Source organism: Larus michahellis, chromosome 6 (assembly GCF_964199755.1).
Source record: "Larus michahellis chromosome 6, bLarMic1.1, whole genome shotgun sequence".
Classification (NCBI taxonomy): Eukaryota; Metazoa; Chordata; class Aves; order Charadriiformes; family Laridae; genus Larus; species Larus michahellis.
In genome coordinates, this window is record NC_133901.1 from 32,083,577 (window position 1) to 32,097,056 (window position 13,480).

Sequence of the window (13,480 nt, forward strand, 5' to 3'; positions counted from 1 at the left end):
CTACTGCCAGCAGACTTAATGCTGCAATGTGATATAGCGCCATGGGTCAATGAAGAAAATGCATTTTTCTACAAAAGGGCTTTTGCTGCAGACAGGAAGTTTATTTTTTGAATTAGTCACCGGTTTCACTTCATGCTGATTATACCATTTTCATTAACATACAATTGCACTGTTTCCACGCAAGTGCTATCAAGATTACATCTATGGTTCCAAGAGCTGTTTCATTACACCTACACACAACTTGACTGCAGCACATAGTACCGGATAAGGGTTCTCTGTTTCGTATACTTACCTAAAATCCTAATCTTCATCACCTTTTATGTAAATTGCTACTGTGGTAAACAGAAGGGCGTTGATAACTAATAAAGAATATAGAAATAGACCTGAACTTTGACAATTATGCATATTTTCACTATAAACGTCACATCTGTGAGTGGGATATAAACATGCCACTGAACACATTCTTTATGAAGAAAAATAAAGTGGCGTTATTATACCAGTTCAAGTGAGATGATATGTAATCAGTTCTGGCAGCACAACTTATTTTTTTTCAATAGAGATAAAATCTCTGGTAGGACTTTTGACGGAAATAACGAACTTTTTCTCGTGTGTATGTGTCACCTTTATTTATTTATTTATTTACACCCACCAGCAGCTGCTATTATTTCTTGAAAAAAATGGAACTTGGGTATTCTGCACTTGAGAATCTTTTTGCAGGGGAAAGTCACAGCGGGGCTACATTTCCCGAAGACATGCACACTAGACTTCCTAAAACAGACAGGCAGGAAAAGGATGACTCTGCATAAATCAGCTCCTACTCAGGAAGTAGCTGGCAAAAGGGAGACTGTTCAGCTGGTTGAGTCAGGGGAGAAACCAGCTCACACTACTACAAACATATCCAATTACAGCATTAAGCAGTACCTTTGGCCTGAGTCACTCAGCAATTTGTCTTATCAGTTTCTTTGTGATTATCTGGGTGTTGAACAGATGGAACAGTTTCACTTATAATAAAACTAGTCTACCCATGGAATTACCCTAATTGACTATCTCATTTAACTCCATATGCAGTCATTTTGATTCTAGAATAAGAATACCTAACACCATTGGATTAAGATAAACAGACATTAGACAGTCTTTTTTCAGATATGTATTCACGTACAGAATTACTAAGAATAACTCAAGGTGTAGATGAGTTAATTATTCATTCAATCATTCAAAAAAATAATTCCAACATTTAAATACTGTTGGAATGCCAGATTATTTTTTATGCAGAATTTTGAAAGGTCTTTTCTCTCTTAAATATGAATATTCTGTAATGTAGAACATAGGAAAACAAAGGCACAATTAGTTATAAACAGACACAGAACCTGGATACAAAAACATCCAGCTTTTTGCACAGCTTTCTGGGCAGAGTGTGAGAGCAGAATACTTTATTATACCAATAGATTCCATTGCCTTCTGATCAGCATTTAGGGTTACTGCTATGGGGAAAAGGAAGGATGAAGTAGGAGAAGTAAAGATAGGAGGACAGAGATCTTCAACCCCCCACTACCAGGATGTGGACAGATTTTTGAAAGTAGTCAGCTGCTTCCACTGTTATTCATAAAGCGAGTTCGTATTTACCGTGTAAATCTTTCTTGCTGATTTTTGATTAAAGCTTGCCAGCAAATTTTTAGGGCTGAAGACTGAGTCTGGCTCTTGCACAGTGCTGAATGCACCACCACTATTCAATAAGAACAGCCCAAATTAAATAAAGAAAACTAAAGTCATTGTTTCAGAACAAGAGAGACATACTGAATGTCAGTGCCAATATTATTAGACACTATTGTGACAAATGTAACCAAAACCATTCCTAGCTACTATTAAAGGGGAGAAAGGAGGTTTTATTGATCAAATATACACACAAAATCTTAAAAATGCTATTTTTTATCAAGTAGTTATTAAAACTTGCAAATACTTTGACATGCAAATACTTCAATTTTGTGCTCAGAAGGTCACCTCCTCCTTCCCCAGCCCCCACCAGAGGAACCCCAAACCAACCAACAATCATCCTGCTGGTGAATCCACAATAATTATTATTTGTTTACCACTTAATTAAAAACTAATTCCAGCCCAGAAATCTTGCTCAATTTCATATATTAAAAAAGAATAAACATTGAAAAATTTCTTCAGATGTGTCCAATGCCAGAAAACACTTACTGTAATTCTGTAGTTTGAACTCTTAGAGATTATTTCATTTTCTTAATTTCCCTCAGTAATTATTCTCCCTTTAAGGTTTACTGCTAATATTAATGCCACATACTAACAGTACGGGAGTGACAGAATAGCATCTCTTCCCCAAACGATTCTGAATCTTCTCAGTTTAACTGTTTTATATCAGATTATGAACCAATTAAGTCATTAAGAGTTAAGTGAATTGTAACATCTCTCTATTATATCCAGGGAACATGTCAGATATTAGGAAGTAAAATGACTGCTTGCAGTACCCTTAGACCATCACTTCCCCCAGGATTTTCTCAGTGGCAGTGCTGAATTAAGACATTCGCGGACCCTTTAGTTCTGCTGAAAATGAGGATCAATTCAACATTTAGCTCTTTGCATTTGGCCCCAGTGGCCCATAAGCAGTTAAGCAGAACCCACAACAGAAGGGCTTATTCTCACCACAGATCAGCTCACTGTTGTAGGGCCTGTTTACACCATGGACCTAAAAACTGTTGCTGCACAACCAAGAGCAAAGAAGGGAATCAAGTCCATTTAGTCACCATTGCCATAAAGAACAGGAGGGAAAAAAATACATGGAACTGCATCCTCATGTTGAAATGAAAGGTGTTACATAAATATATGTAATGAAATTATTATTAAAATCACTTTTATCATCTCATGAAACTTGAACATCTAAATATGACTTTTAGTATTATTTGTAGCCTTAACATTCAATTATCACCATACCTCACTAACACATGGCAGAGCACTATCATCTCAGACGAGTCTATTTCACAGCCACAAGAGCTTCCCACGTATTAATAAAAATCATTTAAATGAGTAGTCACTAACAGAAGCCAGAGAAAATCTGAATGAAGGCTATGATCTCTTTCCACTTGAGCATTACAGAGTTTCAGGCTTCAGATACAAGTAAATTTGCACACTCACATAATTCCGAGCATATTTCAAAGTGTCTTTTTAATCAAAGCTGGACACTTGTGCAGAGCTCAGGCCTTCCAAAATTCAGAAGCATAAAAATGCTATGCAGGACATATCTTAAAATTCAGACCACTCCTCACATCACTTTTCTGTTCCTCAGGTATAGCACATTTTTTCTATAAAATACTCCTCCTAAGCGAGCTCAGTGGTACTTAATCACAGCTCAGGAGGCTATATATCCCTTTCCTAACATTGACCTTGGCTGGGAGTTAATCCCATAGCTGTAAGTGTTTTGGCTATGCCTCTTTAAAGAAGAAGTACCAGAGGACCTGGTTAGAGGCCCCTTCAGTAACACCCGAAATTCTTTACCTATTTTTACAGCACTAAAATTTGCTGTCACGAGACACTGACAAACTTCCATGGGACTGAAATTTGAGATATTATATATGTTACTGATTTAAACTACACTTAAGTTTAGTCTTTGCCTATAATAAGTGAAATACATTTTTGAAAAAAAAACCCCACCACACTGCTTTAGAGTTCTACAATGCTGATCCTTGTATAGACAAAGGTAACTAACTATAAAAAAGCAGCTAATGACTTGATCTTTCTAAACTATGCAAAGAAATAATCTTAGTTTGTATGAGAAGTTTTACTGAATGAGCAGGGTTACTCAACACAGTAAAAGCTAGCTATATGTGTAAATATTGTACGGTAAACTGCTTAGTAATCAAACTTACGCCTCTCAGCTCATTTTTATTTTTACTTTTTTAAGATAGTAACAAATCACCCTGATTTTTTTTTTTTTAATATCCTTGATAATTTTGAAAATCAAACTAATGCAGCCAATTGTCTGATAATTATATTTTGCCTAGATTCGGCTGCATTGTAATGCTTTCATGTTGCCCAAACAGAGCTTGTTTCAGGACAATTTTCATTTATTCCTGAGAGAGTCTAAACCATGGTACCATTCATGAAGTACAACAATCCAATATAATGTGTGTTTAGTAATTCAATAATGATGTACTGAATACTCTTGTGATTTATTTAAGTTAAATGTCTAAACCCTTAGCCAGGGATTTTCAACCTCTTCAACTCGCAGATCGCCTTAGCGGCACAGAAAATTTATTTATAACAAAACCAGACTTGTTACTTCCCACAGACACCTTACTATTATTTCACGGACTCCAAATTTCTAAAAGCAGCACTGCAGACTAACTAATTACATAGAGCTGGCTGTTAACAAGAGAGATTAAATTAATAGATGTAGTAGAGGACTGGGACTTCAGCAATAATATTCCATATTTAAACTCAACAGCGTAAAGATCATTTGTTACTTTGAACACGATATAGCAGCAATTAATAGCATAGCATAGAATGAAAAAATATAGAGAGAGTAATTTTATTCTGTCAATGAAAAAAACCCCCACAGCTCAATTCAACAGTGAACAGGGATTAAATAGACTGGATTTAAACCAACATTACAATTGTCCGGTCTTTATAAAATCAGCTACTGCTGTGTTAGGGGAAAGTGCAACATAAGTAATTTACGTGTGGGCTTGCTACAGAGGTGATGAAGGTAAGCAAATCCACATTGTAACCAAAACAGCTAATAGCGTAAGCAAAGTACATCAGCAGAACAAGAAAATAAAATATTTTTGCAGTAATGCCTTTCAACCAATTTTTATAGCTGTTTTTAAAGATAATTTTGCAAACCCTGGCTGGTGACTGGTTTTGGCTGGCTTACACGAAGGTGGGAGTGGGCTGTCAGTGGGTGATGGCCTAGCTCTGCCGCTGGAGTACTTCTAGAAGCAGGAATCAGAGGGACAGGGAACTGAGAAACAGGAAGAGGTAGGGAAAGGACCTAGTTTCACTTAGGGCTTAGACTCAGTTATTTTGTTTCCAAACTCAATATCCATGCAAGTCCATGCACGAGCTGAGCAGTCATTAGGAACTCATTTGTGGAACACGAGGTTGTAGAGGTTGTCTTCACTTTTCAAAGAACTGTAGTACTGCTCTAGAAAAAAGATGGCCTACAGGTTCGTTACAAGTTCAGGGGAATGTGGTTAGCAGGCAGAGTCTAGAACAGAGATACAGCCAAAGCCCAGCCCTCGTAATTCAATGTAAGATAAAATATCTGATCAATCTCCAGATTGATCGGTACAGCACCTTGAACTAGCTTAGGATCAGCCTACAGCTGAGAAATTTAGCAGGTGAGGGAGAAGACTGTGCACCTGGGAGAAATCAGGTGGAGGCCTGGCAGAGCAGCATCCTACCTGGGGTCCCCAGCTAACAGCTAGAGGTCACGACCTATAGCTACAAGCTGAATACAGACTGTGTCATTTCAGATATGCAATATATTTAAGAAAGTTGTTTAAACTGTTGCCCACCCCACAGCAGGGCTGGTGGAACGTAGCTTTTATATTTATTGGGGGAGGCTTCATTTGCAAAGACTTACTCGAGCAATAGCAGAAGGGTTTAGTTTAAGCTCCTGAAGACAGGGGTGCGGTACTCACCAGCAGATCAGCGGAATTGCAGTACTCGCCAGATGACCACAGGGATGCAGCACAGCTAGATCCAATGGAGTGAATCCCCACAGTGAATTCTGGAAAAATAATTTACGTAGAATTTAGTCTCTGTGAAAACCGTTCAATAACAACAGAATGCTGCTTACAAAACTTATTTCAAATCCTTTAGTCTTTGTCTACCGTGGTCTGTGGTACTGTGTTTAAATTAGGTTTGTAAAAAAGGAGGTGTGGTAGAAAGGACCTACATGCCACAACTACTTGAATAAATACTGAGAACAACGAAGAATTGGGTAAGATATAAAAGCAAAGACTGGAGGGTGCCAAAACAACTAATGATACTTTCTTGAAAGGAATGTCTGATTGATAGAAAGTTCAAGGAACAACTTCTACAAACAGTGGCAAATAGCCAGTCCCCATGAGTCAACCCCACCAGGCTAAACTGCTGTTCACATGCCATGCAGGGCAAGCAGCATCAACATCTGGCAACGGCCACATCTTCAGCCAGTCGGGGAAGGCACAGAAGCTGCAGTGTCCTGGAAGGGGCTCTCAGGAGCTGCCATGGCCAGAGCTGCCATGGCCTCCCAGCTCAGGAGGCAGAAAGCCCAGCCAGCTCCAGCCGCCTCTCTTGAGGAGCCCCAGGGGGCAAGTGAGCCTTTTGCACCAGGGATGGTTTTCCCCAGTGGGGAGTGGACACCTTCAGTCTCCGGAGCCAGCTAGGCAGAGCTAAGGGGACTGCTCGGGGACACCAGCACCCACTGGGCCCTCCCACACAGGGTGCGAGGGCGCTGACAACAGTCCCTCCATGGCGGGGGGGACGCGGCCTCGGCGGCAGTTCCCCTCCTGCTGCCCCTGTGGGGTCAGAGATGCCGCCAGGCGCCCGTGAGGACACGGCCTCCCTCGGGGAGCGGGAGCTGTCGCAGCGGCCCTGGCGCCGGCTGCGAGGGGCGTCCCGTCCCCTGAGGAGGGACGATAGGGCGGGGAGGGCCGGCGGTGAGGAGATAACCGCGCCGCGCCCTCCGCCGATAAGCGAGCAGGGGGGCTGCCGGTCCAGCCGCCCTTCCGCCATTTCCGTGCTGGGCACGGCACCCCGGGGGCGCCCGGGTGAGCCCGCGACGCTCCGGAAGGATCCCCGCCATCGCGGGCCCTCCCTGAGGGGACACGCGCCGCGCCGCGCCCCGAACCCGCCGGGCGGCGGCGGCGGGGCCTGAGGAGCGGGGCGGGGCGCTGCGCGCGCGGCTACCCGCCGCCGGGAAGCCAATGGGGGCGGGCGGCGGGGCCTGAGGAGCGGGGCGGGCCGCCATGGGCCGCGGCAGCGCCGTCCCGCCGCGGGGCCAGCGCCCGTAGTGGCAGCGCAGCCTTCCTCCTCCTCATCTTCCTCATCCTCCCCCCGCCGCACAGCGCAGCCGCCGCGCAGGGCCCGGCGCCCGCCCCCGGGGCGGCGGCGCTGGCCGGCGACTGGGCTGGCCCGGCGCGGCCCCGTGAGGCGCGGCCGCCCCTTCCCGCCTCCCCCCACCTCCCTTCTTCCCTCCTTCTCTCCGCCCGCCGTGAGGGCGGGAGGAAAGCGGCAGCCGCGAGCGGGAGGCGAGGGAGGCGGCGCGCCGGGAGCCATGCGGGAGTACAAGGTGGTAGTGCTGGGCTCTGGCGGCGTGGGCAAGTCCGCCCTCACCGTCCAGTTCGTGACGGGCTCCTTCATCGAGAAGTATGACCCCACCATCGAGGACTTCTACCGCAAGGAGATCGAGGTGGACTCCTCGCCGTCGGTGCTGGAGATCCTGGACACGGCGGGTACCGAGCAGTTCGCCTCCATGCGGGACCTCTACATCAAGAACGGGCAGGGCTTCATCCTGGTCTACAGCCTGGTGAACCAGCAGAGCTTCCAGGACATCAAGCCTATGCGGGACCAGATCATCCGGGTGAAGAGGTACGAGAGGGTGCCCATGATCCTGGTGGGCAACAAGGTGGACCTGGAGGGCGAGCGGGAGGTCTCCTTCGGGGAGGGCAAAGCCCTGGCCGAGGAGTGGAGCTGCCCCTTCATGGAGACCTCGGCCAAAAACAAAGCCTCGGTGGACGAGCTCTTCGCGGAGATCGTCAGGCAGATGAACTACGCCTCGCAGCCCAACGGGGACGAGCAGTGCTGCTCCTCCTGCGCCATCCTCTGAGGGCGGCGGCGGGGCCGGGGCTGGCTGCGGGCACACGGCGGCGGCGGCTCGGCCACCCGGCCGAGGCGAGCCGCGGGGCGGGCGCGCTGGCCTCGGCGGCCGCCAGAGACAGACACACACAGAGAAACGGAAAAAGGAGAGAGGGGAAAAAAAAAAAAAAAAAAAAACAAGGAAAAAAATTATATCGTGTTGGAAATGTGGCTTTTTTCGGCATGTACGTTTCGTCCAGTCTTGGTCGTTGCATATTTCCCGTCAGTGTCTGCCGCTGCCCCGCGCTGGCAGCGGGCACGGGGGAGGACGGCGGCGGGGAGCAGCCCCTGCCCGCCCCGGGAGCGTGGCACACGCGGGGAGCCCGGCCCGGACACGCGTGGAGCCCGGACACGCGTGGAGCCCGCCGCCGGCCCGAGGATCTCTATGCAAAAGCTGGGGGGCTGTGCCCGGCGCGTCCCGCCTGGAGAATTGCACATCTGAACTGGGACTGTAACTCAAACACTGATGCCAATACAGTGTGGGGTGCCAGAAAGTGTCTGCTGATGATTCGTGAAATAATCTTCTATTTTGTTTACCTGCTGTATCGGATGGGAGTTTGCAGGAGAGTGGTAGCCTGTTGGTTTTTCCTGTTGTGTTTTGTTGGATTTTTTGTTGTTGTTTTTTTTTTTTTTTTTTTAAATCAGCTGTGAAAATGTTACAAATCTGCACAATTTTTTAGGTGTGCGTGTGTGTGTGATTTCGTTTTTATTTTAATTTTCCTTTGGCGGGTGGGAGCGGTGGTGCTTTTGTTCCGAGGGTTTTTCTTTTTAGGTTGGCAATAACTGATTTTGATGACTAGCTCTCTAAAGTGCAAAGACTTCCTATATGTGATGCAGGGCCAACAGCAACCCTGTGTCTATAGAGTGCCTTCAAAACTCAGCTGTTCCAGCCGGTGCCAACCTGTGAAAGCTCCACAGAATCCCATTATCTACTACTCCAAAAACTACTTAACAGTTTCCTTGCAGTAATCATACCGAACAAGCCAGGACAAAAGGGCCTATTGTTAGTGGAATTTATTTCTTATTTCCATCTGAGTCTTTTAACTGTAATTGCCATGTCTTGCAAGTTCGGGCTTCATTTACTTCAAATTTACAAGAATTTAGCCTTTTGGGATTTTGGGGGGGTGGGCTTTTTTTTTTTTTTTTTTTTTATTCCTTTGGTTTTGTTGTGGGATGTATCTCCAGCCAGCAAAGAAGGAAATCTTATCGTTGTGATGTACCAAGAAAATTCTAACAACTGTCATTTTAATTCCAGACATGCGTTTAAGAGATGTCTATCCATTTTAAGAATTTTAATACAAATGCTGTTTTTTAGAAAACAACTTTGTGCGCTTTTATGTATTACGTGAAACACTAACTTTCACATAGGCTGTTATTCCTGATTTATGTCTTAATAGAAGTGAAAGGTGGTGGTGGGATGATTTGGGAGAGTGTTTAAGGAAAAAAAAAAAGACAAACCACAAGACTGCTAGTTTACCTACTATTTAGTAATTTTTAATACAGTTTTTCATTTGTGTTTAGGTCCTGACCCTATGTGATGCCAACATGTGAGTGGAACACTGTGTTCAGTAGGCAGCTTTAGGAAGGTAGTGTGGCTTTAATGCAAAAGGACTTGCAAGATTATGCCCTTACTCTTTACCGGGCTAAAATTCTGAGGGTCGATTATTTATAAAATTTAAGCTTTTGACCTCATTGCATTATAACACTTTAAAATTATGCATCAGACCGTTATTTCTTTCCTGGTTTGCAGAGGGGTTGGGGTGGGAGGACACCTGTACCTTCTGTCATTTGGAAGATCTAGGGAGTTTGTTTACCTCTGTTATCTTCCTCTCTTAGCCCCTTCTTTAAAGATTAGCACACAAACCTGCAACTTTTTTTTTTTTACTTTTTTTTTCTTCCACCTATCCCAACAAGACTTGAAATTATCTCACCACCCGAAAGCAAAAGTTGAGCAATGATGTGTAAAGGGTTTTTTTAATAAGACCAACTGAAAACAAACTGCCATGATTCCTACTGTGAATCTGATAATTTCTTCTATTTTACATAGGAAAGCTTCCTGCTTCAGCACTGGAAGAACAGTGTTTAGTATTAGTTTAATTCTATGTATTGAAATCCCAGTGATGGAAATTAAAGTTATAATCTTGTGTTTTAGTTTAAAATTGGACACGTATTTAGCAACATCCGGTATCTACTGAAAATTTGGAAAATATATACTTAAGTATTACGCATCTCTTCTCCTGAGCTCACACATATCCTTCAAAACAGCAAGGACCTGTTCTGATACAATTAGTCAGGTTGTATCAGTCAGACTGATACAATCATAGTTGAAAACAAAGAGGGTGGGAGAAAGCAACCCTAGTGATGGTCCCTCAACTTCTGCTTGTGGCCTTCAAGTAACAGAAAAATTGATCCAGCCCCCCATTTTCAAGTGAAAACGGAAAGCCGCTTTGCATCTTGTCTTTCAGAAATTTCTAAAAATTAATTAGAAGCCAGCTCCTCAAGGACTTCCAGGTTAGAGGGTCAGGGGAATAATGCTTATTAATAGCAAGGGTTTGTTTTAACAAAAATGCTGCATTGAAAACTAAGAAAGCTTGACATGTCTGCGGTTTAAAAAACTTCACGACTGATTTATTTTTTTTAAATGCCATATATTTATATCTCAGCTATTCCTATGGTTCAGTTTTGTCTTAAGTTCAATGGGATTATACAGTTTTTAGCACTCAACAGGCCTTTCTCCAGATCAGCACATTGGAAGCAACTTGTTCCACTTAATAAAAGCAGATATTTATTCTGTTCTCCCCAACAGATAGCAGATTTTTCATGTTTTCTAGTGCCTCCTGTTGCCCTACTGCCTGTGTTGTGATTGAGGAATGATGCAAAAATGGGTGTTTGTAGCACACAGCGGCACATAAAGTCCAGTTTCTCTCAGCCTAGCAGAGCAGCTGAAGGCAGCCTAGTAAATTCTGGATTATGCTGGGGTTTTTTTGTAGATATAATCTAGTTCTTGCCAAAAAGGTGTGTGTGTTAAACAGTGAAGGATTTAAGAAACCGTGGCATGGGTCTAATCAGAGTTTTGAACGTAATTAGATGTTCAGTGTTCTCTATGACTTGTGAGGACAGTACAAAAGGTAGAGCTCAGTAGTCTGATCTTCCAAATACTCTGAAGTGTTTTGGTGCTCGTTAAACATAGGCCTTGTCTATAAAGTAGAAAAATGTCATACTGCTTTAACTTGACTGAATAATGAAAGCTATATTAGCTTCTACACTCACGGAAAATGTTGTATCAATATAAAGGTACTCTTCTATTCCTTTTCCCTGTGGGAATATGTTATACCCATGTCAATATAAAGGTGGTATATAGCTCTTTTCACAGTGAGAATTGCAAATATTTAATTGATTTGGAAGAAAAATTACATTCCCAGCCCAAATACTTCCTGACGGTGCAGAAATTGTGTAAACAAGGCCTTAGTTTAAGGCTGGTCTTATGGCCACATATTTTGATGTACATAATGATTGTATTTTTAAAAATCCAAGCTTGTTCTATTGCAAGAAATTGTGTCTTTGAAATCCCAGTCTCTGTGATTGTAACCGTGCAGTATTCTCGACCTCATTTTCAATACAAGTGTGGTTCTTCTCAACACGATGCTCAGGCTTTATTGATGCTTACTGTTCTGGATGTTGAATTCTGTGGCAGCGGATTCCTGGCGGTTCTGCTTCTCTCAAAAGAATGTACGGCAAGTTTTTTGCAAAGGGCATTTTAAATAAAGGGCAGCTGGCTCTTTATGACTTTTTCATTTGGATACTCATTGTGTGCAGGTGTTGTTAAGTATCAGATTTCCTTGAGGAGTGACAAAATGCAGAAACTTCCATTTTCTTTAAGAATTTTGTACGAAAAGGAGTGGCATGTGTGTTCCCTTGAATCTCGTCCTGTTCAAATTCATGGACAACTTCCACGACTCTAAATGGAAAATGGTTGGAGCTCTACTGGTATTAGAAGCTCTCCTACTCTCCAGGTTTGTATAGCAGGCAACCCAGACACTCTTCTTGATAGACCTTCACTGTATCTTTGGGGACTATTATTTGGAGTGCCCATTCATGTTCTGGTGAGATTTGAGACTTGCTGTAGAAGCAGATATGTCTACAAGCTCTGTTCAAAGGTGAAATAGTTTTAAATAATGATCTTCATAGCTTACATCCTGCTCCTATGGTGTTTATAGCCTCATGCAAAATGTGTGTGTTGAAAAGATTCTCCTTCCTGTCACACTGTTACAGCATGGTGCTCTAGAATCTCATTTTTGTAGGAATCCAACATCTGCCTAACTTCTAAAACTATTTGGGCCTGACAATCTTTGGTAAACGTGTGCATAGCAGATGAGAGTGATTCAATAGCAGATTTTTAGTTCAAACAGATAAAGATATTCAAGTAACTTACAGTGATGAGAAATGGAGTGGAAGTGTGTTGCTGGGTCTGGGTGTGTAAGGCTTGGGGGGTTTTGTTGTTTTTGTTTTTTAATTTGAGTAGACTAAGGGTCTGTTAATCTGTAACCGAGAATCTCACTGTATTTCCCAAGTTAAGAGTCATTGTGTGTGTGTATTCTGACTTCATTGGGGTTGGAATCTAAATTCTTCCCCTTACCACAGATGATCTCAACCTCTGATCTCAATTCTGCTTGTAGTCAGTATCACGCTGAAGAAAACGACCAGTGAAACCTGAACTGTCTGACTAATAGTGGGCTAGAGCAGAGAGATTTACATGCAGAAAGTTAAGGAACAGCCATTAAAATTTCCCTGTTGCTCTTTTAAATTTTTGGAAGGGTATTACTGCTCTAATACATCCAATAGCATCAGGTGCTGCTAGAGTATAGTGATTCAGTAGATGACATTGTGCATCAAGCAAATACTATGCATAAATACTGAATCTGGAATATCTAACAAGGTCTTAGATGCTATATAAAACGCTGTAAAAATTAGAAGTCAGTTAACCAAAACTTGCAAGTTGTTCAAATAAGTCTTAAAATATTGGAAGCAGCTCTTCTGTAATGACTTTATTTTATTTTGGTAGTCTCTGTGTCTTTTGGAGGTTTGGGCAAAGAAGAGACTAAGTGATCAAGGATCCATAGCTTTTTTTTGGTAATCCTTGACACAGAGATATTTTTAGGAAAATGGTGCCTGACGTGTAACTTCAGCTTTAATGATTTAAAACCCGTTTATTTCTACAAAGTTCTTTAAGACAACATTATAGCAAGTGCATAGTTAATAAATCTGATGTCCAGGTAACAGACAGATTGCAGACATCTCTCCTCTGCTTGATTGATTACAACTGTGCAGGAAATGCTGCAGCAACTAGACTGATCAGAATGACATTGCCAAACTTTTTGCCTTTTGATATAGTCCTGTTATCCTGTTGTATTACGGTGCTAGGATGAAATGGGATGTTTGCGGTTGGTTTTGAGGATGGTTGCAAATGGACTTCTGGGTGAAAAATTAATCTGAAACGGAAGTTGTGTTTTGGGTTGGTGGGTTTTTGTTTTTTTTTTTTTTTTTCTTTGAACTGAGTATTGAAAAAGGTACAGATCAGTGTTTGTATTTGTAGTCCTTTACCAGTTTGTCATTTATGGTTATA

At 42.8% G+C, this 13,480-nt stretch overlaps 1 protein-coding gene across 2 annotated transcripts; it reads left to right on the forward strand.

Moving 5' to 3' along the window:
* The first annotated feature begins 6,883 nt into the window (after window positions 1-6,883).
* On the forward strand, window positions 6,884-12,168 carry RAP2B (RAP2B, member of RAS oncogene family). 2 transcript variants are annotated; one of them, XM_074591653.1, is made up of 2 exons: window positions 7,142-7,767; window positions 7,937-12,168. In XM_074591653.1, exons 1-2 carry the CDS (start codon window positions 7,277-7,279, stop codon window positions 8,310-8,312), a joined length of 867 nt encoding a protein of 288 aa, XP_074447754.1. In that variant the 5' UTR covers window positions 7,142-7,276; the 3' UTR covers window positions 8,313-12,168. The 2 variants fall into 2 exon arrangements, with proteins under 2 accessions (XP_074447753.1, XP_074447754.1); XM_074591652.1 differs by having other exon boundaries at window positions 6,884-8,100.
* Window positions 12,169-13,480: the final 1,312 nt, after the last annotated feature.

Excerpts from the sequence above, each read along its gene's own strand:
- RAP2B (XM_074591653.1), top strand. The coding sequence starts at position 7,277 with ATGCGGGAGTACAAGGTGGTAGTGCTGGGCTCTGGCGGCGTGGGCAAG. Across the intron at positions 7,768-7,936 it reads GCGGAGATCGTCAGGCAGAT|ACAGACACACACAGAGAAAC; the intron begins GAACTACGCCTC and ends CGGCCGCCAGAG.